Consider the following 26,956-nt stretch of genomic DNA (forward strand, 5'->3'; position numbering starts at 1 on the left):
CCTCTTATGATTGAAAAATCAGACTAAAAGTCACAGCACAAACCCTCATGCCAGCAGCTGAAAGCCAGCATTGAACAGGGAGTTTCTGAGCGCCTGAAGTCAGAATGCAGTAGAGCAACTGTCTGCTTGTTAACAACAACACGAGAAAAATCTGAATTCAAACACAGTAACAGAAAACAAGTCTGTTTACACTGAAAACAAACAAACAAGCCTTACCTTGGTGAACCCTATCTGCTCCTTCCGGAAGTTTTCCAAAGGTTTTATCAGCAAATCACTTGCGTTCTGCACCTACAGTGCAAAGAAAAAGCATTTTAGTTGTGGGATGCTGATCAATTTTCTCCTAAACAGAGGCTGAACAGGGCTAGAAGCCAAGAACTTTGAGATTTTAATGTGTGTGACTGGAAACTTCTCTGTCTGTAGGTGAAGTCACTTAACCCATCTGTACCTGCTCTTCCCCATTGGTAACACACAGCAAACCCCAGCCACAGCCCAGGAGGCTTTGGGGGTGTCCTGTGGATGATAGGAGGCGTCCCTCACCCTGATCTAACAAGGCTGCTCTCAAATAAAGGATGGACTTCCCTTCTCTCGAGATTCAGCCAGAAGGTTATCTGTAACAGGAACAGCTAGGGAAAAGGGAAAGCCTGCCTGTGTCTTTTCCACTCATGTCTGAGAGATGCTTTCCTGGATGGTGCTCTGCACACCTTTACCATGAATCCACATGAAAGCTCATCCCAGTTTGTATCACTGGCTCCAGCTTCATCCTGGCACTGGGACCAACCTGCTGTCTCCTCCCATCCCCACTTCTGTGACAGGCTCTGTCCCAAGCTCCAGAGAAGGGAGGGGGGAAGAGAAGGGGACAGGACACCACACAGCCATAGCCCTTCAGGGAGTTCAAAGTTGATGAACATGGTGAGTGTGAAACCTCCTGAGGGAGCTGCTGTAAAAGAGAACTGCTCCTACACGTAGAGGGCAAAAACCCCCAACTTTGAAAGCTGGATAGTGCCCACAATCCCTGAAACAATACCTTCCCCTGCTCCCCCCACTGCCAAAGGAGCCACTGTACCTGGGATGTAATTAATAATAAAGAAGTATCTCAGTGCTTTCCTGGTTTCCTGCTGTTCCTTGCCTGCCCGTGGACCCTCTGGCCCAGCCTGGCAGGAGCTCCTGCTGCTGCACGAGGCAGGGGAATGCAGAGCCAAGAAGCACATTCCTGGCATGCTGTAAGCTCTCCACCGAGCCTAACCTTCGTGTTTTTCCTGGAATTAGCAGTGAAATGGGAAGCCAGCACTGGGTCTGGAGGAGCCCTGGAGAGTCTGAGGGCACATGGCAGTAGGAAGCCGATGGCAGTGCATTGTCCTGCAGGAGCTGGGCCAGCACAGATGGGCTCAGAGACACTTGCCTTCCTGCACCCAGCAAAAACGGAGTGAAAGCACTTCTTATTCTTTAACCCTTGGTTTCACCACAGAAGCGGCTGGTGAGCAGCCTGCACACACTGCAGCCCCTCCAGCTGCAGGGCCTGGGGCTCTGTGCCTCCTGTACTGCCTTGGAGAGCCACAGCCCTCCACACCTATTGCTGTGCCTGCCCTGTGCTCAGGGCCCACGGCCATGGGACCATGGACCAGATGAGTACAAAGCACATTCCCAGTGCTCCCAGCTGCCCTCTGATGAGCAGCCTCAGACCGAGGCACATGGGGCTGTGGCCGTGATTTGGCATTTAGACATGTCGAGAATGACAGAGCCCAGTTCCCATCTCCTCACCATCATGGACCTCTCCAGCTCCACTTCATGCAGCAACTCCGCAAACTCCTTAAAGGACTCAGCTGTAAGAAAAGAATAGGCTGGTCAGTGGAGCTGGGATGTGGCACTGGAGTATGAGACACATGTCAGGACACCCCAATGTGGCTGCACCCCCAGCATGGCTGTCTAAAGGCTGGCAGAAAAAACGAGAAGAGTTGGCCCCTTTTGGCAGAAACTGCAGGCTGGCCTTGAGGGGTATTTATCTATGCAAGGGAGAGGAGGGTCTCCCACCTGGGCAATGAGGGAGAGAAGGCCCTGGGAAGGTAAGAAGATGTTAAGTAGCTTTTATCAGTAATTGTGCTATAGAAATGGCAATGTAGGTGGCAGAGAAGGGGCAAATGGAGGGAAAGGCAAGCAGGGGGAAGGGGCAGCTGCTATCCCCAGGGCCTGCAGCAGGACAGGCCCTGTCACAGCAGGAAAGGGCTGCCTGGCCTGCCTGGACAGCTGCCAGCAGCACCAGGATGGGCCTGGCACCTCTGCCATGGGAAGAACTGCAGGTGCTTGCCAGGACCAAGACAAGTGTGCCAAATGAAAATGGCCTGAAATGACAAAGATCACATTCAGCATCAAGAAGCACAAAGTCCATGTACAGGAGGAAAGGCAGCAGGTGTAGACATGGTCACAGACACTGACACCACTCCCCAAAATGTTAGAAGTGAAACAAAAACATCTCGCTGATCAGCAGTTGTAGCTAGAGTCCAACTACAATAAAAATAGCATGAAACCTTTCCTTTAACAAACTGAAAAAAGAATAATTTAGCCTGGGGGAAAAAAAGACTAGGTGGGAGTAGCTGACTATCTTGGGCTGACTCACCCCACACCAAGGGGGAACATGCAGCCCTGCCAATCGAAGGAGAATTTGGGAAGGGGCTGAATTTGTCACATGGGAGGAAACCTCTCAGCAGCACAGCTTTGACAGTGCCAAGCCAAACTCCCATCTCTCTGGGTTGCAAGGCAAGGCTGGGCAAACACCTGCCCATGCAGGTAAGTGTGGCTGTGTGCTGGATGCCTGGGGGAACAACCTGATCACCCCAGTGTACCTGGGAACTATCTGGGAGTTAGCTGGGAAAGGTTCCCACAGTTCCAGCCTGCTCAGCACAGCGTGGGGCAAGTCTGGTGAGTCCCAGGCTCCCTTCTGCCCTGGTGGGAACAGCCCGGAGTGGCTCTGTCAGACCCCAGAGCTCTGCAGTTCAGCTGGGCTGGGCTGGGCAGGGCAGGGCAGGGCAGGGCAGCACAAGAGGGGCACAGCAGGTGTACAGCAAGGCAGGCACAGGATTAGCTTGTCCCACAGGTCAGGGAGAGGTTGCAACTGTGCTCTGTGTGCAAGCTGAGGGCCCTCTCCCCTCATCCCCAGCGGCACCTTGAGAGAGGTACCTGTCCTGCTAAAATCCAGCGTGAGGATTCATTCTGCAGCTGCCGAGACACAAAAGGGAACAACTGCAGCCTCGTGACACGGGCCCTCAGCTGGCAGTGGCACAACAGACCTTCCTGATGAGTCAGGAACTTCTGAGCTCTCCTCCAGCGAGGGCTCCAGCATCCAGCAATGCAATGCCCCGATGGTTCATGGTGCTCACGCCCAGGGCCACACATAACTGTCACTGCAGCTCCCCAGGATGATGGGAAACCTGGAGTGCTTGGACACCAGGGGCCTGAGCCAGGAAAAGAATTATCACAGGAGAAAGAGAATCCAGCCCCAAACTTACAGGGAATATGTCAGTGCCTAAAATGTTCCCTAGCTGGTTTATTCCCTTTGCTCTACAGGAAGAGCCCAGGAAAATGTTTCGTGGCTCCAGTCATGGAGCAGACCACTGAGTTTGACCCTGCACCACACATATGAGGCTCAGACCCTGCTGCCAGCCCAGCAGTGCCTGGGAGCAGTGGGGTGGATCTGTGCTACTGGCCTGGGTCAGCAGTTGCCAGACCTTGCAGGGCAGTGTGGAGCAGGGGAGCCATCAGCAGCACCACCTGCCCAGCCACACTTGGGAACTGACACCTGGAAATGCCAGAGCGACTCTGCTGGGCAGCCAGAAGCATTCCAGGAAGGTCCTTACAGCCAGAGGATTCCAGGTTCCTGTGCCTGGGAGGGAGGAACATGCCATCCCATTTCACTGCCCCCTTTGTCTCTGCAGGAGTCGCAGATCTGGCTCCCATGAGGAGCACAGGAGGGGCCACAGCTGTGGGGTAACATGGGTGCATCCATGACCTTTCACGTCCCCAGGGGAAAGTGCTGCTCACAACAGACAACATCAACCCAGTGTCCTGACTGCCACCTGCAGTGTCCCCGCCGCCACCCGCTCAGGTGCCTGGCTGCTCTCTGCCCACACGAGAGAGCAGTGTGACTTTAGCTCTATTTACAACCCAAACACGTTCTCTTGCAGCGCATAAGAAGCGCCTGTAAGTGTTCTGCTTCATTCCCATATCCTGCACATCAAATGAGCTCTGCACTCCCACGCAGATCCCTTGCAGGAGATGGAAGATGCTACGGAGACGCCAACGCCCCACTGCTGTGTCAGGAACAACGAAGCCTCAACCCCTGCAGGAACAGCAGGGCTTGGGTGGGAGGAGGAACACAGCCCAGGCTTCTTCACAGGGAAACCGGGGATCTCTTCTGGAAAAAGCAAAACAAATACTCCCCAGCAAAACTGAAGGGAAACACACTCCTTTCACCACGGAGCGTTTTACATCTGCTGTGATCTCTTCTTGCTCTCCCTCATCCCACAGCCCCTTTATTCAACCTCTGCCATTCCCAGCAGCCTTGCTTGGTCATTGGAGCTTTGCCCCTTCCAGCCAAGAGGAGGGACACTCCTTTTGCATGGCTGTTTGCCTCAGACCCCTCAGCTCCCAGGAGGGGCATTTACATGGCAGAGTTCTCCCCTCTCTGACCCAGATGTGTTTGGAAGCTCAGCACCTCTGCTGCTATTAGGATTTGGAAGCTGACTCATTTCCAGCAGGTTTCACCTAGAGACTTTCCATAAAGGAAACAAGCCTTGGAGGGGCAGGGCTGCAATCTGCTTCACATGGCTTTAAATACAACAGCCCAAGGAACAGGCTCTACTTCCTTCCCCTTCTGATGGCAGCCGACAGACCTGACATCAGCAATGTCACACTGCTGCCACTCTTCAACTGCTGCCTGAAAAAAGCTGGTTTTCTTTTTCTTTTCCCCTCTGTGCAGCTCCTGGGAGCAGCCTGGCAAAGACCCTATACCCCGCCCCAGGAATGCCCTGTGCTCATTCTTGGAGAATGCCCCATGAGCCTATGAGCAGCCCCAGCCCCTCAGCCCAGGCAGGTGGCCCAAGTGTTTTGTCTCATGGGGCAGGGTCAGAACCCTGGGGGCTGAGGATCCCCTGTTGTCCCTCCTGCAGCCTCCTGTCACCCTGCAGTCCACCCACCCCGCTAAGCCAAGAGCAGATTCATGTGAAACATGTGGGGTTTGGGGCATTCAGACCCTTCGGTTCAGCCCCCTGGGCAGCGGATGCTGAGTGACTCCCAGAGCTGTGCCGGGGAGGGCAGGGATGTAACTCAGCTCCAGGATCACTAATCCCCAAGCAGATGTGCAGGGAGCAGCCCTGCAAGGCTGCCCAGGGCACAGACAGCCATTGTTTTCCATTTGAGACACATCCAGCAACCCTTTTTCCCAGCAGTTTGCAGCCTGGTGCCTTTGCAGGGCAGCGTGGGGCAGTTTGTTCCTGTGAGGCCTTTCCAACGCAGCCAAGGCAGCTTTGGGGGCAGCACCTGCTGGGCTCCTCTGCAGCACTGGGAAGAGGGGCTGCTTGGGAGTTCACCACACCACCTCCTGCCCAGCACCTGGCAGCATGGAGCAGGCCTGGAGCCATGGAAAACCTCTGCAAATTATCCGCTGAATTGGGAATGTGAAACTTGACCCGTGACTGTTCAACTTCATAAAATAATCTGTGGAAGAGCTGCCTGGAACCTGGCTCCTGAGGCTGCTTAAAAACCATCAGGCAGGCTAATTCCTAGAGAGGGAGACTGTTCCAGTTACTGGAAGTCAGCTTCAAAAAGCAGAGAACTCACCAATATTGATCTCATCATCCGTTAGGGTGTCACCAATGAAGTCGAACTGGAAGGACTGCAGAGTCTGGGAGAACTTCTGCACTGCTGAGGAGTACCCTGGAAAAGGACAGAGCAGTCAGCTGTGGGTCTCTGCAATTGTTCTACAGAGGCTGCAAGTCTTAGGAATTTATCCTGAATGGAGCAAGACCAAAGGAAGGTATTTATGAAAATCCATAGGCATTGGGAATTTCAGCCCTGCAGAAAATGCTGCAGCATTAATAACCCTCAGTGTGGGACAGAGGCTGCAGAAAGCATTGGCTTTGGGTTTTTTCTCTCTCTGAAAAAGCTTCTGCAGCACTAATGGATGCACCACACAGTACAACAACTGATCAATGGCCTTGTGTACAGCCACATACAGGAAGGGACACTGACACACTTCCCTGCAGGAAAACACATAGGAGATACTCCAGGGCTCTGTGTGCACCAGCACAGCTCCTTGGAGCACAGGGGCTGTCAGACAGGCTGACCACTGTTCACAGGAATTGTTTCATAATACGGGACAAAAATCTGTAGTCAGAAAACAAATGTGAGGGAAAAAGCAGGACTAAAAATAACTGTCCCTCTTTGGGGTCATGGACACAGACAGGCCCTGAGGGAAGGACAGTGCCACAGAGCACAGAGCTGAGCCAGGGGGCTCAGCTGGGCTTGCCTGGGCACCCACAGATGGGCCTGGGACCTGCTGCTCCCGCTGGTGAGGAACAGTCCGGGCTGGAAGCAAAGACACTGCCTGATGTTGGCTGTGGCTCAGATCAGATTATTTTTGGACCTTCCAGAGAAGTTGCTGGCCCAAAGGATGCTTTGTGCCTTTGCACCCTGTGTGGCTGCAGGACGCGGCTGGACGGCGTCTGCTGGCACTGGCAGGGGAGCCTGGGACGGGGCACTGACACCACAGCAGAGCCCAGCCCAGGGCCAGTGGGATCAGCACCAGTGACACTCACTGGATCGACTACACCATCTTGCACAAAGCTACAACAAATTCCTGAGATACAAACAGACGGAGGCTGCACTTGCCTGACCTCAGGAAGTAGGATGTAGGCGACAAAAAGAAAAGCAAAGGAATAATGTTATACTCCAATCTACATTGCTATTTTCCTTAATTTGGGACTCCAGCTATAGGCACAGTCGCAGGCTGGACTCCTTTGTGGTGGTGCACAGAGATGACACTTTCAGAAATTCAGGAAATTGCAAGTGGGGAAGATGTGATGGCACAGACGTTAACGTGCAACCAGCTCCCACTACTGCTTTACCAAACCAGCACCATGATTGTTGTATATAGGAACTTGGTGTACATGGATGGGTTTTCTTTAGTTTGAAAATAAAACTTACTACTGTGGTGGCAATCATGGGATGTTCAGAAATGCTGCTGTGAAGGGGAGAGAAAAATTGGACAACACTGAAATGGATGTTGGGGAACAGAAATCAAGTGGCCTGTGTGGGATACCAGCAGGTCCCCAGACTGCCCTGCTTTCCCTGTCCCCAGGTCAGGAGCTCCTGCCCCTCCCCAAGGTCCCCAGGCAGGCATGGACAGGGGGAGAACCGGGTCCCTGGTGCAGGCTCAGAGCGCAGTCCCCGCTTCTCCCTCAAAAGCCTCGTTCAGCAGCTCCCTCCGATGGGTCAAACCTTTGCTCCTGAATGGGCAGATTCAGGCCTGAATGTTGCTATTTAGCCCCAGCTGCCAGAGGCTGGAGCACGTAAATGGGTGAACTCTCACACAGAACGATGTCATTGACTTGATGGAAAACCTCAGCAAATAATTCCCCCTCAGTCCCCCAGCGCTCGCTCAGACCAGGCCGGAGGCTCATTCAGCCCTCGCTCAGGGGAATCTTTGTTCATCCCCCTGCAAACCCCCATCACCATCCCTGACGCTGCTGCGGCCCCATCCAGCCCCTCCCCTGCCGCTGGTCACAGGTGATGGCCAATCCCTCCCTCTGAACAGCCCTCCCGGCCCAGTGTGTTTCCTTGAGCCCCTCTGAAAGCAGCAGCACTCCCAGCCAGCGTCCATCTCTCTGTCTGTCCATCTGTCCCCTCCATGGGTGCTGGCTGGGGCAGGTGACAAGGCACCATGGCTCTGGTGTCCCCTTGAGCCAGGAGCACGGCAGCACATGCAGGTCCCGCGGGTGGCACCTGGCACAGACAGAGGCTCTCCGTGTGCCGCGTGTCCCTGCCAGCCCAAGGGAGAAGGAGGGAGAGAGGGAGAGCGAGTGTGAGCCTGCACCATGTGTGCCTGGCAGGCTCTGGAGGAGCTCTTAATGGAAACCAGGCTCCTCCAGACCAACACAACTCAGCTTCCACATGTACAGAGCCTTGGCTGAACACTGGTTCCTGACAGAGCTCCTGTGTGCATGCACAGGACAACACTGCTGCTGCTGCAGCGCTGTCACAGCTCTGGGGTGTGACTGGGACACAGCATGGGGCTGACTGACTGCTGGCACTGTGGGACAGCTCTGGGGTGTGACTGGGACACAGCATGGGGCTGACTGACTGCTGGCACTGTGGGACAGCTCTGGGGTGTGACTGGGACACAGCATGGGGCTGACTGACTGCTGGCACTGTGGGACAGCTGTGGGGTGTGACTGGCACATAGAATGGGGCTGAACGACCACTGGTACTATGGCAACATAGGATGCCCCCGCTCAGGGGCTGTGTCCCTGCAGGGCTCAGCACGAGGGCCTGAGGCAGAGAATCGGCATCAGTGCTCAGAAACACTTGGTGAGACATTGCCCCTTCCCTTGGTGGCACCCGAATGGCAGTGTGGTGACACCAGGGATGGTGCAGAACAGGGGGGCCGGGGAGAAAGAGATAAGCCATGGCTACAGGAAAGAGGCTTGACCACAGGAAGGGGCCAGCAGGATGAGATATGCTGTGTGGAAAAACGGGGCTCCATCCCACGCTGGGAGAGATAAGTCTGTGTTCTCCCTTGTTTTCACAGTCGGAAATGTTTTCCCTCCCAATACAAACACTCGGTTGCCAAAGTCTCCTGCTCTGCGCCCCCAGAGCCTGGCAGGAGGGAGAGGCGGCTGCAGGGCCTGTCCTGCTCCCCCAGCACCAGGACCCAAGGATCAAGGAATAATGCCATGCTTCAAGCTGGAATATCCCCGCGAACAGCACGCCAAGGCTCAGCACTGCCCCAAGGACCCTGCCTGCTCAGCCTGTTTCCATGGAAACACACCAACATGAATTTGATCAGGAGTCCTCAAGGACTCTTCTCCCTTCCAGCGTCAGGAAGCAATGCCAAGTTTCACCATTTGTGGTCACAATGATTTACTCTTCTAGTAAAAATGAAGTTCCATCCCTGCACAGAGTGGCCCCAGCCAGGCTGCGGGGCAGGAGTGAGGAGCAGCAGTGCCAGCTGTGTTGGCCTCAGGAGGCACACAGAGAACTCGGGGCTCTATTTATGTGTGGATAAACACACCTCCAGAGCCAGCAGCTCTGGAAGGATGGGCCTCATAGCCTGCTCAGTATGGACCTGGAAGGATTCTCACTTCAACCTTTCACAGCAACCACAGGTAACCAAAAACCACAAACAAAAATGTGCTGCTACCACTGCAAAAGCCACAGGCCTCTGACAAAACACAAACACAAGCAGAGCCCCAAACCAGGCTGTGCTACTGCTTTTTCCTCCACTGCTTAGAATTTAAACCAGAAGGAAACCATCACCACAGGACAGAGCCATGGGGGAACAGGGTGAGCAGACAAGGCCAAAGAATGGGGCACAGAGGTGTCGCTTAAGGGTCTGCAGTGCTTAAGGTGACACAGGTGCACATCCTTAATTAGCTTTACTAATTGCAACCCAGAGGTCACAATCTGTGTGACTGCAGTGGTCCATTCCCAAGAGAGGAAACCATGCCCCTGAGCACACGGAAATAGAAGTGGCCGTGACAACCAAGCCGTGACAGCTATGGGGACCAGCAGGATCTCTGCACCAGGACAGGAGAGCCGTGCTTGGGCTGCCTCATTTAACACCACAGGGACACAGTGGGACATCGGGGGTGGCACAGGTGCAACGAGAAACCTGATTTTTGAAAAGAAACACTTTGAAAACCAACAGACATCTCCAACTGTGCAGGAGAGCAGGTGGGGAGGGTACACCTCACACTGGCCAGGGCCAGGCTGCCAGCACTCTCACCCCCGTTATCCACACCCAAATAGCCCTTGTTCATGTGACACTCGTTGGCTGTGCAGCAGCTGGTATACACAGCACTGCTCTGCTTCTTCCTAGGAAACAGCCAGATGGGAATTGCTGCTCCTCCAGAAGCACAGGGGCTGAGCAAGCAGTGGGTTCAGCAGCCCTTTGGCTAATCCTCATCACACGCTGCTCCCTGGGCATCACACTGAAAATTAAGAAAGGAAAACCAAAATAAAAATACATCCCCTCCCCCCCCAATCATTGCAATCATTGGTCAGTGACACTCCCAGTGCAAAGGCAGTCCTGAATCTAATCTGATCCAACTGAAAGCATGAATAGCTGAACAGTGATGGGGCTGCAGCATCCCTGTCCTGTTCCTGGGAAGGGACAGAATGTCCTGGCCCACGCTGGAAGGTGAGAAGTGACTTTAACCAATCTCCCTGCCTGCACCTATGCATGGGCAGCTCGGGGAAGAGCAGCCAGCAGAGATTTCCATCGGGGAAAAAGTAATTCCAGAGCTTCTGCATCTGCCTGACCCACAGATTGCAGTGCCAGAGCAACTCAGTCACAGCTTTAGCAACCCATGAAGAAAACCGTAAGGAAGCAATAAGGAGAACACAACCTGGGACTGACCATGGCAGTGCAAATAACCAGAGCAAAAGTAAGCAGGAGCTCCATCGTTGCATTTTGCTTTCTTCTTTTTCAGCTTGAAAACAGAACTATCAAAGCCGGCCACACACTTCCTTTCAAATAAGCAAACAAAAGACAATATAAGTTCACTCTGTCCTTAAAAAGAGTATTTTAAGACATGGAAATTTTCAGGTTAGGATCTGAACCCTGGAAGTCCATTTCTGTCAGGGAAACGTTGCAAGACCCTGACACACAGCAGCTGAAGACACACCTACATTTCCTACCAGTGGCCCCTATGGACAATTTTCTCCTCCCTGGTGGAGAGCTGTGCACAGCATACATACAACATGTGAAATGCCACTTTTCCCAGCACGCAGAGAGAGGGCTGCGATTCCTGAGGGGAAAATAATGTGCCCATTGTTACCAACTCCCACCAAAGCATTCCCCGGGGAGTTGCATGACTAAAGAGATGGAGCTGATCCCCACCACCAGCCTGGGGATGAGGTTCTGGACATGGTACCCGACCCACTGCTTCCCAGGGATTCTCTGTCCTTGCTGCAGAGCTTTAGGAGCCAACACACAAAGTATGTGGCCAAGGGGCCAGACTATTCTCCGAGACATTGGATTTACACTGTGTGTACTACCTGCATGAAGTCCCCAGTCTCTGTCCCACCAAAATACCTCAGCCTGGAAAGCCATGAGATCCCCCCACTGAGCCCAGATGTGCCATTAGGATCAGGAGTAACAAGCCCTGACTCATGCAACACTCCCAAGTACTCTACAGCTGCTCAAACACAGAAACATGTTGATTTTCTCAGATGAGGATAAAAAAATAACGTTCCGATCAGCCTTCTAGGTAGTCCCAAATCCACACAGGATCCCACAAGGAATCCAGCCCTCTTGGTGCTGCCCAGAGGAAAGATGCTCAGCACTAGGGAATTACAGAGCAGCCCAGGACAGGCAGTGCCTGGCATTGACCCAGGGCAAGCCGTCCGCAAGTGCCCCTGAAGGCTCTGTGGGGACTCAGAAATCCTGACACATTGGACAAAGGCCATTTTTCCCACACTGACACGGGTTTTCCACTTGCCAGGAGTAAGTGGCTAGCATGGACTGCTAAAAATAACTTGCTATATTTAGCTGTGCTTTACAAATCTCTTGCAAAGGAATTTACTGGATGTCTCACACTCTGTCACACATTTACCTCTCCTAATCAGCCCTTCATTAACTGACTTGTTCATAAGCTGCTGCTTCCCTTTCACAGCCAGTCCAGCCCAGGCTCCAGGCAGCAGAGTAGGGCTGTACTCCCAGTAAAAAGAAATTTTTCAGTACCTCCCCCTAACCAGGGACCTTTTGCTCTGCAAGCTGGTTACCTGCCCTCTGGACTATCGCCTCCACTCACACATCCCCCTCCCACTCTCCCTCCACCCTCCACAGTTTCTGTTTCCTGTCCTAAACTTCAATCTTTTATTCTCATGAATTCTCCTCCTTGCCCAGCCAGCCTTGTGGGAAGTGCCCAAACTTGCTTGACAGGCTTGTTTTCTTATTTACTGTTAAATTAAAAACCCAAGTACCCACACAGAAGCGGTTCACACTCATCATATAATTCTTGCGCCTGTCTTATCTCCCTCATTGCCTGATGGAAACTGGCTCTGCTGAACCTGCCATGCTCCAGAGGAACTGGCAAGGGTTATGAGGCTGCACTGAAGCTCAAGGCAGTTAAACACACAGACAGGCTTTCCTGGATGCCTGGAGCAGAAGGAGACCATGGGTCTCCTCACCAACAGCTTGGAAGTTTGGCAACGTATCAGCCCAAAACCCCAACCAAAACACAAAGCAACCAAGCAAAACTGGAAGGACAACAAAGTTTTGGGGTATAATGGTCTGTTTTGGAGAAAACTGGGAGTGAGTGATGTGGGATACAGCTTCTGGGAGAAGGACGCACTCTTATCCTCCCTCGGATTAAGTTATCTTCTTCCCAAGACCTCCACAGCGACAGATCCATTGACCAGAAAGAGAATCATGCAGCATTTCAAAGCAAAGACATGAACATTCTCCCAGTGACACTCACTGGCTTGTATTGGTTTCCTAGAGAGTGGCACTTCATGTTTTTATAAAGGACAGTGTGTTGGTTGAATTTTTTTAATGATTTTTGCATCTGAAACACGAGGGCAGCACAGGATGCTGCAGCACAGCCTCCTGCCTGGCCCAGCACACCCAGGGCACCCCCGCTCTCCCCACCAGCAGCAAAACTCCTGCTGGCATCAGCACTTCCCTCAGCGCTCCTCAGGAAGAGTCATGGGTAAAACTGCACTTTGGAAGCCTGAACTTCTCAGAGAACAGATTTTTCCCCTTTGGCATTTTGCTGGCCTTTCAAATCAACCTTGCAGCCCTGCAAAGCTGGAGGAGTTGCTTCAGCAAAACTGGAAAGAGACACAGGGCAGCCAGCCCAGAACACGTGGCCAACTGAAGTGGAAGTTAAGCAAAGATGAGCGGCCTTAGAAATCAGCAAAAGTGGTGAAAGGCGCAGTAAGAAATAATGCAACTGTTTTTTTTGCAAATGCTCCCGGGGTCGCAGAGGCAGAGAAGAGTCACCCAGGAGGAAATGCCGTTGTAGTCCTTTGGTTCACCATGGACCAAGCCCAACCGCGGGGCTGGTGCTGCCACACCTGCAGGAATTCCAGACCACCTGGTGTCCCAATGCGACTGTCAGCACACCAGGGAATTGCTCAGCACTGCGCTGGAGCGCACTGCACCCAGGAGTAGGAGGGAGAGCCACAGCTGGGGAACAGTGCCCAGCTCTGTGGGCACTGGCACTGCTGGTGGAGGTGGTGCTGGCGTTCCTGTGCTGGGCAGTCAGCAGCTCCCAAACCCTGCATGGGAGGCTCCAAGGGCGGCAGGCAGTTTTCCTGAGAACTCCCAACACAAAGGCTGCCAGACGCCTGCCCCTGCAGCAGGGATGGCCAAGGTGAGTCATGGGGATGGTGCTGCCAGGTGAGCCCCGGGGATGGCAGTGCCAGCTGGGGGACACTTCGGGGCTGGAAGCCAAGCAGGCAGCCAGCTGGAAGCAGGGTGACGTTGGCAGGTGGCTCTAGCTGCTGCACCTATTTATACATCTGTTTACATCACTATTCTATTCCACAGAAGCCAGTTACCACCTTCAGAATGCCAGCCTAGGGACAGGTCCTAGGGCTGGGGAATAAAGGACGGACTCTTTGAAAAATAAAAATACACGAAGCAGAGCCATGGAAAACAAACGGATTTTCCCCTCCCTTGGGACGAGTTAGCTGTCAGGGAGGGGCAACAGCCGCTTTCCCAGGGGCATCAGGAGAGCGAGGGCAGAGCTGCAGAAATCCCTGCAGTGCTCCAGGCCACCCAGAGCCCCCGGCTCCGAGAGCAGCCGAGCAGGCTCTTGGCACGGTGCTCTGGCGTGAGCGGCAGAAGAGGGTGTGCTCCAAGATCCGCAGCTCCCCGCTGTACAGGCAGGACGGACACAGGGAAAACAAACATGAAAACAACGGACTCTTAACCGAGGCAGAGCACGAGCAATCCCCACAGAGACATCTTATGATCTGCAGAGCCCTCACATGCATCGCCCTGCAGCCCCCCTTCCCAGGCAGGGCAGGTTGCGACGGGCAAGGGAGCTGCACTCGCTCCAAGCACGGATGATTTCAGAGTTTCCTTCGATAAGGGCGCAGCGGGGCCGGGCCAGAGGCCAGCTGAGTCACGCAGCACGCCGGGGAGGGATCGCCAGCGCCTTACCAGCGATCCGAAGTGGTTCAGCGTGGGAAGGAATGCGCATCCCTCCTGATCCAGGCTGGGAGACAACACCAGCGTGGGCATGGCCTGTCCTGCACCAGCTGGCACCTCCTGGGAGACTCCTGGGCACCATCAACCTGACCAACACTGGGACAGTCTGACCTGCAGAGCACTCTTAGGGGGGCTTTGCCAAGAGCTACCTCCACTCTGGGCACCTCTGCAAGGACTTGGGGGTCTGGCTCTGTGCTTCCACCTCAAACGGTCGCCCAATGCTCTGCAAGTCCCCAGTTCATCCTGTGATGGCACAGGAATAGGTTGTGTCCCTCGTTCTCCATTTTCACAGCTAAAAGGTTTAGTAACATTAATAAATCTACTCTTGTTTTAAACATTTCCAGGCTCTTCAAAATCAGGCTTGGCTTGGGGGAACGGGATAAAAAGGAGAGAGATCAGACTGAGAGAGCAACTGACTTCTGGGCTGTACTTATAGACTTTATCTCAGGCTATTCTGCTGCTCTTATCATCACTTGAACAACTCGTGACTGCACATTCACCTGCATGGAGAATTCAGTGACAGGAAAGGACACTGGGAGGAGAGGCCGTGTTTGAATGTGCCCCGGGAAAAAACAGCCAGCACGGCCCGGGATCACCGCTCCCAGCGTAGCAGCTTGGCCAGCGGTGCTGAGGAGGCTGTGAGACACAACACAGGCTGCTGTGGACAATCCACCATCACTAGAACAGAAACAACAAGGTTCCAAAAGCTTTCTCATTCACACATGTCAGAAGCTCAGACAGAAGCTTTATGTGTTTGGAAAATTTGTTTAATGCTGAGTAAGGAAAAATAACTGCTGCCTGCTGAACTTCTCCAGCAGTTCCAAAGCTGCAGCATTTTGGTGCTCAGTATATGTAAATGGTGCTGATTGTTCACCAGAGTTTTTTCTATGAACCCACAGTTCTCCAAACCTCTGTGTTCTTGCTAGGCAGTGCCGCAGGGCAGTGCTCCGGACACTGCAGCCCCCACAGCAGTGCTTGCCCCTCTGTCCCTGGAGAATGGCCCATCCTGGCACTGCAGCCCCTCCCTGCAGCCCAGATCCATGGTTGGGCAGCCAGGGATAAGTGCCAGAGCCATGCTGTGTGGGCAGGAGGATGCAGTGTGGCCAGGACGTGCCACAGGTGTCCAGCCACGTACTGCAGCAGAACGGAGCGGGGACACCGCTGTCACCCACAGAGCCGGGCTGGCACCCAGCAGGACAGAAGCCACCCATGAAAAGCCTAGGGGCAAGCATGGGATGCCACATCTGTAGTTATTGGTGTGCCACCAACAGTATTAGGAAATGAAATATTCCAACAATATCTCAAGAAAAAAGCCAGAAAAGCTGAGTCTTCACACAGTGACTCAAGAGGAAACTCTTAGGTCAGCAGCAACACTGCTATGAGCCGTGGGCTGTGAGACACACAGAACATGGATAACACCCACATCTTCCCAGGGAAGGAGCCAGAAAAGGCAGCAGAAGATGGATGAAAAGCTCCCTGCATGCCTCATGTGCAGCACAAGAAAAAATATCCTTAAACACACGAAAACGACGTCACCTCTTGTCCCGGCTTTTGTGCCGCTGTACGCAGGCGAGTCCTCAGGAAGCATATCTGGGCTGCAAAAAGCCATCACAAAATCTTGCATGTTGGTTTGTTTAAGCTGGACCAAGGGTGGTCCAGAGCCCACCCACCAGTCCCCGAGCTGGCAGGGACAGGGCTGGCTTGGTGCTGTTGCCAGCTGCCCCTGCTCATATTCCTGCCCTGGCCTTCCTAAAAAAAAACCAAGCCCTGGGCACATCTGGGCATGGACAGAGCAGCTGTAACCAGCCAGTGGTTCCCGGGGAGGAGGCTGGGGAGCAGCAGGGAGGGAGCGAGGGACACGGAGCTGGGCCCGGGGCCATCACGGCACAGCCCCGCGCCGAGCCACCGGCAAAGCAAACCCAACAGCGACAACTTGCCCGGGGAGCTGCTCCAGGGGGAGCAAAACCCAGCAAACACATCCCCGAGCCCCAGAACACAGGGTGGGATCTGCCTCGCAGCTGGATCTGGTAGATCCTGTGCCCGCCCCTCATCCTTCCTGACTGCACTGAGGATACTGGCAGCTGGGGGTGAGTTGGTTTTCTTTGAGTTTTTGTTCTTTTTTCTGCTATTGTGTTTTAGTCTCTGGTTAAAGCATGTCTGGTTTAGATTTGCACTAACTGGGGCCCTAGTCCTGTGCTCAGAGCCTGCAGCCCAGGAGCAGGAGCTGCTTCATCAGCAGCTGTTGGAGGCAGAGAGACCCCTTCTGCCCACCTGTGCTGAGGATGCCTGCAGGGCACAGATGCTCCCAGGGAGAGCTGGGGTCTGACTATGAGTGTGATGTCTTTTGGGACCTTTAGAGCTGGGAAGTCAGGAGACAATTTTACAAGTTACCAGCAGTAACTGGTGCCCTTAGTGGCTGAAATCCTCAGCGAGGATGGGGAAGACCAGCAAGGAACTGACAAGTACAAGAGATCACATTATGGCTGGAGGAGAGTGATGTATTTTCCAGCAAGTCATTTTCCCCCTGCTCCTTACTGTCTCATGGCTAAGCTGTCTTTGTGGGACAGGACATTGTCACTGCAGTGCCTCAATGCCCAGCTGTGCCTCCCAGCAAAGTTGATGCTTGCCTGGGGAGCTGCAGCCTCTCCTGGTGTGGGACAGACTCCTCCTTCTTCCCCCTTTTCCAGAGGAGCTTTAGGGTTGTTTGGACACAGTACCCAGGACCTGGCTGTAACATACTGCAGGAACAGATTCCAGCCATTCTCCCCACAGCCTTCCCATGAACCAGGAGATGGCTTTCTGGGGAACTGGGCAGACAGGCCGCTCTGGGTGGCTTCAATCCCATTAAAATAACCTGTTCCAAGGCCACGCTGCTTCCTGCACTCCACAGCATTAAACCCCCAGGCACCACATCCAACGACAGCACAGAAACCTGCCCAGAACAGGCCTGCCACGCTGAGGGACACAGCATTCCCTGAGGGGACAGGCCAGTTCCCACACACAGCGCTGTGGGACCAGCAGAGATGATGATGATGGCGTGACCTTCCTAGGGTGCCCAGGGAACCCCATTCTTGGGGAAAAGCCCAGACAGCCCCTACACGTTCCTTTATCACATTATTCTTCAGAATGAAGTGCTCACAGCACCAGGGGAGGCTGGGAACTGCCAGCACAGTCCCAGGCACTCTGCAGAACTCCATGCTGGACAGAAATCAAGTGCAAAACCACATACACAACATTTGCATGAGAACTCACAGCTCTTTGAGCTTCAAAGGACAATTTTCACCATCACAGCACTCACAGGTACTAATGAGAGAAGCCTCAATCTGACATTTCTCCAACTCCATTTGATATGTAATTGGGAGAGAAGATCAAAGACCAGGGGAAATAGGTAGGTTTGCATTATCACACACACAGCAGAGCACAGTGAGCAGGAGAGATTAAAGAAACCCACACTGAAGCACAGAAAGAAACTGCTGTAAAGCAGCCATTCTTACAGCCAGGGAGTCACAACTTGTGACACCCCAGTGGCCTCGAGCGTGTGCCCTGAGCGAGGCTCCTCTGTCACACAGTGCTGGCCATGGCGAACTCTGGGCATGGACAAGCTGCTGTGGGAGCTGAATCCCCAGTGCCCACATCAGGCCCTGATCCTGGCCAGCCCAAGGGAATGGGCACCAAAATGAAGGGATGGACACCTCCCAGTCCCTCTCCCTCCCTGACCAGGGACAGGCCATGGTGGTCTCAGCACTGCCAGCACAACATGTGGGACCAGCATCGTCACTTGGCACTGCCAGTGACTCTCTGCACTCCTGGCACAAAACCCAGGGGATACAGCCAACTTTACAACAAAAATAATTCCCATTTCTGACTCAAAATATTATTTTCTATTATTGGTTTTCACATCCAAGACTGTTAAAAATGTACAATATTATTCTCTGCTTTAGTCAGTTAAATTCCCCACTGGGCAATACCTTATACTTTGTCCCCAGTGGTGTCCCTACTCATCTGTTGGGGGGGTGTCAGTCAGCAAGAGAAAATACCACACTCAAAGGCAGCACTGGTGGGGCTGTGACTGCAGGACGACCCTCATGAGGATATGGTGGGCTGCAGGCCCCCGGAAGAGCTTCACCCCTGGGATTTTGTTTGTTCCAGCTGGTGACACATCAGTTGGGTGGAGGGAATGGAACCAGTTTCTCTTAATCCATGAAAGGCCACAGGAGTTTAAAGCGCCCCAAAGTGCCCCCCTCATTCAGGTAACCTGGCCTTGGACACTTCCAGGGATGGGGCAGCTACAGCTTCTCTGGGCAACCTGTGCTAGGGCCTCCCCACCCTCACAGGGAAGAATTTCTCCCCATTATCCCATCTAACTCTGCTCTCTTTCACTTTGAAGCCATGGTCCTGTCACTCCATTCCTTGTCCAAAGTCCCTCTCCACCTTTCTTAGGCTCCTTCAGGTACTCCCCCCTCTATCCTCATTGGCTCTCACTCTCCTGATGGGACCACCACCACCTTTGCATCGCAGCGGCTGAGGGCACCTCCATCCCACCCCGTCCAGGAGCACAGAGGGATTGTCAGCCATGGCTGTCTGAGTGGACACTGGCATCTGCCAGCTGCCACCTGGTCATGGTGAGGCCATGGCCAGTGAGTACCCCAGATTCCCACCCACAGCTCCGTAAGGATAGGATTCACAGATATATCTATTTTTTTAAGTTATCTGTTAATTAAACACAAGGAGCTGATGGAAGTCCAGGCACGATTGGCCCCAGCACCTCCCTGGCAGCCTCGTGGATCAGCTACAAAAACACCCCACAGCATTTCAGGCAAGAAATCCTCAGCCCTGGGGGTCCTCGGTGCTGTCTGGGTGTGTTCTGCTTTCTTCTGCTTCTGCCCTTCCTCCCTGGCCAGTCTCCCTGGGCCGGGTCTGCTGACCCAGCGAAATCCCTCACATCCCTGTGCACTACAAACACTGAAAAGGGAAATGGTTTTGAACAAAGTGATCAAGAAAAGCATTTCCATTAATAAGCAGGTTTGTTTAAATCCCTCTGATTTCCATTTTGCTGGTGTTTTATTTGCCCTGGACTGCACAGAGATTTGGGGTTTTGTACACATGTTAGGTCTCACAGCCCTGTGACGTCAGCAGTTTCAGTCACACCAGCTTTTGTCTCTGCTGCTTCCAGATGGGCAAACACGGGCTATTCCAGCCACAGCCTCGATAACAAGGAAGCTCTGAATTATTCTGAACAAAAGGGCAGCAGCTAAACCTATTAACACCAACAGAAACCAACCAGCTGGCAGGAAAACCATGTGTGACCAGCGTGGATTGTCTGTGCCCCTCCACTGCCCCCATGGATGCTCTGCTGGCCCGGGCCTGGACTCTACTGCATTGATAACAGCAGAGAATCATGGAATCATTTGGATCGGAAAAGATCTTGGAAGATCATCGAGTCCAGGAGGGTATGGGAGATGGCACAGGGAAGGTGTGTATGAAGGTGTATCTGCAGCTCTGGGGAGGGAAAACAAATCTAAGCCGTCAGAAGGTCAGTGTCAAACACATGGGACTTGGTGGTTTCAGGTGAAACAACCTGGCCCAGGTGCTCTGGTGATCTGTCAGCACTTCTGAACAGGCGACTCCCGCAGAGTCAACACTGAAATCGACATTTCATTGGGAGAAATGCTCACCGTGATTTAAAGAATGACAGAACAACGACAACAAAAGGAGGACTTACAGCAGGGCTCTGGAAGGCCCCTCTCATGCTCACAGTGGTCCCCCAGGGTGACGAGATGCCCAACGATGAACCCGCCACGCTCCCCCCGCGCTTGGGAGACGCAAAATAACGGAGCACCTTCTCCGAACAGGGATCACGGTCCCCAAACCAGCACATGCCTGGGAAGACTCGGCCGGTCCCGCCGCCGGTGTCAACCCAGCGGGACGGGGGATCGGCCTGTCCCTGCGTGGGGACAGCCGCGGGTGGCCCCGGGGGTGGCAGTGCAGGGACAGGGACACGCCGGGGGTGGCGGGGGCGGTGGCCGCTGCCCGGGGAACGCCAGCCCTCCCCAGAGCGATGCAGGGCACGGGGCCAAAGCGGCTCCAGCACGGGGCTGCAGGCGATGCCCAGGGAACGGGACACACCTCAGTGACCGGCCGAGCCCGGCCCGGACCCCCGCCCCGGCCCGCTCACCGCGGATGGCGGCGATGAGCGCGTTGCCGTCCTTGATCACCTCCTTGATGAACTTGTTGGTTCGCTCCAGCTCCTGCTCGTAGCACTTGAGGCGCTCGCGGAAGTCGGGGCTGTCCAGGTAGCAGTCGCTGAACTCCAGCGGCGGGTGCCCCATGGCCGCGGCTCGGTCCGGCTCCGCCGCGCTGCGCCTACCGAGCGCTGCCGCCGCCCCGGGCGCCCCGCGCCGCCGGCATCCCGCGGGCCCGCCCCGCCCCGCTCCGCCCCGCCCGGCCCCGCCCGTCGCTCCCCGCCCTCTCCCGCTGTCGCGGGGCCGGGCCGCGCCTCGGCCGAGGGATCCCCGCCCGCCGCGCTTCCGGCCGCGCCGCTGCCGCCGGGAGGTGTAGTCCGGGCTGTGCCGCCCGGGGCCGCCGCCCAGCCCGCCCGCTCCGGTCGCTCCGGTCCGTACGGTGCGGGACGCGCGCTCCGGGCCCGTCCAGTCCGTGCAATCCGGGCCGGTCGCTGCCGCCGCCTCGCGGGCCGGTCCGAGTGCGCCCCCTGCCGGCGGGGCGGGGGCGGCGCCGCCCCCACGCGTTGCCATGGACGCCCCGGCTGCGGCGCGTGACGCGACGGCGCGTGGTGATGACGTCAAGTGGCCTCCACGTCGCCGGGGCGGCCAAGATGGCGGCGGCGGAGGGGAGCGGGGCTGGGGGGACCCTGGTGAGTGCGGCCGGGAGGTCCCTGGGGGGAAGCTGGGGGGGTCGGGAGGGGGACCGGGGGAGGCAGGGGGCGTTCGGCCCCCCCCTCTCTCTCTGAGCAGGGCCAGGCAGTCGGTCAGGTGCCGGGCAAAGGCGGAGCGGGGTCTGGAGGCCTGGGCGGGCGGCGGCTCGTCCAAAGGGCGGGGACGGGGACGGGGAAAGGGGTCGAGGAGAGGGGCGAGGAACGGGACAGGAAAAGAAGACAGGGAAGGGGACAGGGTCAAGAGCAGGGACGGGGAGCTGCTGGCCTCCCGCCGTGCCCTCCCTGCCCCGCCTTCTCCAGCGTTTGCCGTCGAGCCAGCCGGGCTGTGTCCTGTTTGCCTTCACCTCCGGGCACCCGAGAGCTTTCCTCGGCCGCTGGCGGGGAGGGAAGGAGCCCGGCTAGGCCTGGTCCCTGTGTGTGCCCGGGCCGGGGTGTCCGTGCAGCTCTCCAGGGCTGTTCAAGGCCAGTACTCGGGGGTGGTGCGGCTGTGCAGCCCTCAGGCATCACCTCCCTTAAAACACAGCTTTTCACTTCTTTCAGTTACTGCTGCCGGAACAGAGCACAGAGGGTGGGTTTGGGGGTGACGGGGCAGGTTCACACACACCTGCTGAGCTCTTCAGGCCATGAGCTGCTCACATCAGGCAGCGACAGCCTGGCCCTGCTGTAGAACATTTCTTTTGTTGTATCCCTGAATTCTGAGGAGCTGCATCCATCCCCAACCCCTCTGAAGTGCACATGAGCATGTTTGTGTTTGTTCCTAAAGGTTTATATCCGTTCAGTTCCCAGGTCTGGCAGATGTGTCGATATCCCAGGATATCCCAGTGGAAGGGGAGATCACTGTCCCTGTGGGATCTCACTCTCCTGATGAGGATTACTCCACGCTGGACGAGCCAGTCAAGGACACAATTGTGAGTCTGAGCCCCTGGCTGGAGTAAAACTCGGGTTTTCTGGTATCTTTGGCAGCTGTTTTGCACAACTCTGCTCAACCTGTACTTCAGCGGGGATTATTTTAAAACTCGTCATGTAAAACAAATTCCTGTGGATCAAAAAGTATCTGAATTGTGGCCTAAAGTTTCTCTGTGATCGTGAAATCATTGTGAGGGCAGAGGCCTCAGTGAGAGCTTCTGAGAAACTCTGAGGACTGAAGGTATTTTTCATTTGTTTTCTTTTCCTAGAGGAGCAACCAAATTGTTGGTTATATTCTGGTGTTACCAAAGGATTACAGTATGGTGGTTGTTAAAGAAAAGGATGTGATGCTGTAGTTGTTAAGGAATGTAGGAAAAGTCATCATTGTTTGTTGCAGAGGATGCTACAGAACTTCTTGGGTTGGATCCTCTCCTGATTTGCCACCAGTGTTCCTTTACTTCTGTGTCTTTGCTTTAGCTGGCAGATGTAATTTTTGTGAGGTGATGAATTGCAGTGTTTTGTGTTTGTTTCAGATGAGGGACCTGAAGGCTGTTGGGAAGAAGTTTGTCCATGTGATGTATCCCAGGAAGAGCAGCGCGCTCCTCAGGGACTGTACGTGCTGGGGCCTTCCTGATTTCCAGAGGGTGCTTTGCCTTCAGGGGAGAGGCAAAATCCAGTGGGACAGGGATTCAGGAGTGTTGGACATCCTGTTCTGAACAGCAGAGATGACAGCTGGGGTATCTGTGACAGGCTGGCGTGGGCCAGGATGGGTGGAACTGGCAGCTTTAGCAACTGGTGGGTCTTGAATGAATTTTGTTATAGATCCCGGTGTAAGATGCTGAATAAGAAAATTGTAAAGCAGTGAGATGTGGAAAATGGCACCTTGGGAGTTGGGCAAGGGGCTCTGCCCTTCCCAGGAAAATGGATGATTCTGTGACTTTTGTGATGTGTTTTCCCTCTCCCTGCAGGGGATCTGTGGGGCCCATTGGTGCTGTGTGTCTCCCTGGCTCTGTGAGTATTCTAGGGTTATTTGGGGTTTTGTAGCCCAGTGCATGAGGGAAATGAGACATTAAAAATTGCTAGTTAATGTGTTAAGATCAACTTCATCTGATCCCTCTCTGTCTTGTGCAAGCACTGCTTGGTTGGGTTCTCTGATAAAATGTGTTTGTGACACTTCAAGCCCGTTAAATTTAGGATTTAAAGATGAACTGTTCCTGGTCCCCTGTCCTAGGAATGGTTTTACTGAAGGTGTCTCAGGTTGTCCTGATTTGGCTGTGGTGCCTGCATCCCATAGTTATTCCAAGCTTTCTCTGAGGCTGGTTTGTTCAATCACACACTACTCTGCTGCTTTGAGAGGTACGAAAACTTTGGTACTTTAATTTCCATCTCAGCCTGTTGTCCATGGCTTGATTCCCTTCTGAATGCTTTCACAGCCCTCAAAACAGGGAAACAAATGGACAGAAATCACCTCAGCTGAGCCACAACTATTTTCCTTCCCTGTGCAAATCTGAGGATATAATGAAAATAAAAAATGGATGTAAAGCTATGGGCCTGCAGCATAACTGGGGATCAGGGTTGGAGCTCCTGCTCTGGCACCTACTCCAGTCTAGGAAAACTCTGTCAATGCCGATGCCTCTGTCTGTCTCTTCCCCACTCCAGGATGCTGCAGGGTGGCTCTGCAGACAGCAAGGATGATGGAGGGCCCCAGTTTGCCGAGGTCTTTGTCATCATCTGGTTTGGGGCCGTTGTCATCACACTCAACTCGAAGCTTCTGGGAGGGACCATGTGAGTGTGCGTTTGTTCCGCGGCAGTTCCCGCTCTGCCATGCACGGAGTTCTGCCCTGCCTGGTCTGACTGCTGTTTCCCTGTTGCTGTCTCCTTGTGCAGCTCCTTCTTCCAGAGCCTGTGTGTGCTTGGGTACTGCGTGCTGCCGCTGACCGTGGCCATGCTGGTGTGCAGGCTGGTGCTGCTGGCGGGTGCGGGCACCATCAGCTTCATCATCCGCCTCATCGTGGTGGGGGCCATGTTTGGCTGGTCCACCTTGGGTGAGTCCCTCCTGTGTGCCCTGCGTGGCTCCGTGCTTGGGGAGCTCGATCCATGTTCATTCCCTTGGGCAAAACCAAGGGATGCTCTAGTCTGAGGTGTCCCTGGGCTGTTGAAGGGCTGTAGGAATAGTTCTTCCAATCCTCAAGCTGGCAGTGGTTCTGCCTCTGCTTCTGCTCCTGGTGATTTCCATGGTCATATGCAAATTGCCTTGGGCAGCAGGATGTATTAAACTTATTATTAACTTAAATTATTTAGTATTAAACTCTGTGAGACTGGTGGTTTATTCTATGATTATGTTATAAATACTATTAGAAAATGCTGATTTTATAGAGATGCATTTGCACTATTTCTCCTGTTCTTTATCTGTAAGTCTGGCTCTCATTGTACAGTGTTAATCAGCATTTATGGCCAGGCTGGTTGGGGCTTGGAGCAACCTGGGCTAGTGGAAGGTGTCCCTCCCTGCCTGTGGCAGGGGTGGAATCCCTTCCAAGCCAAACCATGCTGTGATTCCATGAATCTATCATTTGTCATTCTGTATGATAAAGGAAGTTGCACTTGGTGATTACAGCCCGTTGGTTTGAGCAGTGGTTTCTTTTTCAACACCATTGCAGTGCAGATCCCCACTGTAGTTGGCTGCCATGCAGTGGGGTCTCTGAGTGTTCTGCTGCTCCTGCTCCACGTGTTTGTGTCTCCGCAGCATCCACGGCATTCCTGGCGGACAGCCAGCCCCCCAACCGTAAGGCGCTCGTCGTGTACCCCATCTTCCTCTTCTACTTCGTCATCAGCTGGATGATCCTCACCTTCACCCCCCAGTGAGCACCATCCCGAGGGACTGGGACACGGACTGGACTTTTTCATGGACGCTGCAGTGAATCCTTGGCTTTATCTCTTTCTAATTTATATATAGGGATACTGTAAAAAGGCAGGTTGTGGGATAAAGCCAGAGAGCTGCAAAAAGTGCTTGTTTGTGTGTCCCTCTTTGTGAAAGATACTGAGGTCCAGCTGCTGAGGGGTTTATTTAGCCCTGTTCTGTATTGGTGTTAAATAATGCCCACTGGGAGAAGGGATTGTTCCATCTGAGGAGAGAGCAGGAGATCCTGGATTTTCAAGCTGTTGGGAGATGAAGTTCACACGACTTGGCAGATTTCCTGCCTGTGCCTGGATTCTCACTGAAGATGAAAATGCCTTATCAAACCATAGAAGTTCACTGCAATGATGTGTGGAGAGGAAAGAGACATGTCTGACTCCTTTTCGTTCTCTTGTAGAGTGGTGGGATGTGCACCCAGGGCAGTGTGGGACTGGGGCTTTCCCAGGAAAGGAGAGTTCAGTCAAAACTCAGTTGGGTCACTCTGGAGAGAGTTGGAGCTGGTGGCAGGGAGTTGCTTTTGCTCATTTCCATGTGTTGTGTGTGTCCATCCCTTCATGTGGCAGGAAAGAGGGTTCCAACTTGGTGCCTTCAGCATTGCATCCATGAGGGGACTGTGGGCTCACTGCAAGTTACAGACCTGTGACCACAGGGGACAGAGCTCAGAGTCCTGCAGAAATGCTGAGACTGCTTTGTAGCAGGGACTGGGCTCTGTGCATATGGGAAGGGAAAAATCCCTGGAAAGTACTATGAATGTATATGTATGATTAAAAACAAGGGGTTCTGTGCAGGAAGTTGAGGTTTTGCTGCACAGGCTGTTTGGGTCTGAAAAACCATACCAGGGCTTGGGCCCCAAAGTGTTAAAACAGCTTGAAGGAAGGGAAGTAAATGGTACTAGAGGTGGTGGCTGCTCTGAAGCAGGATGTGAATTCTGCTCTCTCCTGCCTCTGTGTGACAGTCCTTTGGTTGTTCACAGGGCCAGCAAAGAAATGTGTGCAAATGTGCATTTGTTCCCTTCTACTTCCCGTGAGATGTCAGACACTGTTCTGAGGGTTGTTTTGTGGGGTTTAGTTTTGCTTAATCCTTTAATAAAAGGGAGGGAGCTCTTCCAGTTACTGCAGGTGCATCATGTACCTCTCCTGGGAACAGGTGTGCAAGAGTCAGGTGTATTTTGGCACAGACATTGGGAGCTGGGACTTGCTTTTGGAAACTGTACAGAAATGATTCCTGTTGTCTGTTGTCCTGAGTCAGCAATCCATGAAATATCTGGGGTGAAAAAGCTGCTGTAAAATGTCCTTTTTCCTACATTTGTGCAGATAGACTGAAACTGAGGTCTGTGGGTTCTGCTGAGGTGTTAATGTGCCTAATTTCTAGTTCTATGTGCAAGAGCAGTCTGTGCTGTAAACGCTGGCGGTGGGTAGGAGTTGGGATGGAAATTGCTGAATTTCAGATTAAAAGTGCATTTTTGCATTTGGGGATAACGAGCTGCTGTGTGTGGAAGGGCCTGGCTGTGGCACCAAGGGGCTGGAGGGGAGCTGTGGTGGTTTGTAGACATGGGAACCATGGAAGGGGGAATTTTTAAGCTTCCATTAAATTATTGCTGGTATGGAATATGGTTTTTCTTTTAAGTGTGCAGTTTTTCATTCATTTAAATGTTAGTACAGCTTTTTGAAGCTGAGAAGAAGTATTCAAGGGAAGTGGATGGTAAAGCTGTTGATGGCTACGGTGGGATTCCTTGAGCCAAATCTTTCTGTCCTACAAGAATTTAACCACATATTCGAAGAAATCCTTGGATTCTCTCTGAGTCTTGTGACTA

The 26,956-nt window shown here is 53.7% G+C and overlaps 2 protein-coding genes across 2 annotated transcripts in view; one reads left to right on the forward strand and one right to left on the reverse strand.

Moving 5' to 3' along the window:
* OPHN1 (oligophrenin 1) overlaps positions 1 to 20,760 on the reverse strand; it is a 57,860-nt gene extending 37,100 nt beyond the window's left edge. Inside the window, 4 exon segments of the mRNA XM_039571941.1 lie at positions 217 to 288; positions 1,759 to 1,820; positions 5,830 to 5,925; positions 20,607 to 20,760. Of these exon segments, the coding sequence (XP_039427875.1) occupies positions 217 to 288; positions 1,759 to 1,820; positions 5,830 to 5,925; positions 20,607 to 20,760 (384 nt within the window).
* Positions 20,761 to 21,221: 461 nt separating this feature from the next.
* YIPF6 (Yip1 domain family member 6) lies at positions 21,222 to 26,751 on the forward strand. Its single transcript, XM_039572231.1, has 7 exons — positions 21,222 to 21,302; positions 22,103 to 22,231; positions 22,763 to 22,841; positions 23,198 to 23,240; positions 23,889 to 24,014; positions 24,117 to 24,274; positions 24,973 to 26,751. The coding sequence occupies exons 1-7, from the start codon at positions 21,225 to 21,227 to the stop codon at positions 25,089 to 25,091; spliced, it is 732 nt and encodes a 243-aa protein (XP_039428165.1). The 5' UTR covers positions 21,222 to 21,224; the 3' UTR covers positions 25,092 to 26,751.
* Positions 26,752 to 26,956: the final 205 nt, after the last annotated feature.

This window comes from Corvus cornix, chromosome 4A (assembly GCF_000738735.6).
Source record: "Corvus cornix cornix isolate S_Up_H32 chromosome 4A, ASM73873v5, whole genome shotgun sequence".
NCBI classification, from domain to species: domain Eukaryota; kingdom Metazoa; phylum Chordata; class Aves; order Passeriformes; family Corvidae; genus Corvus; species Corvus cornix.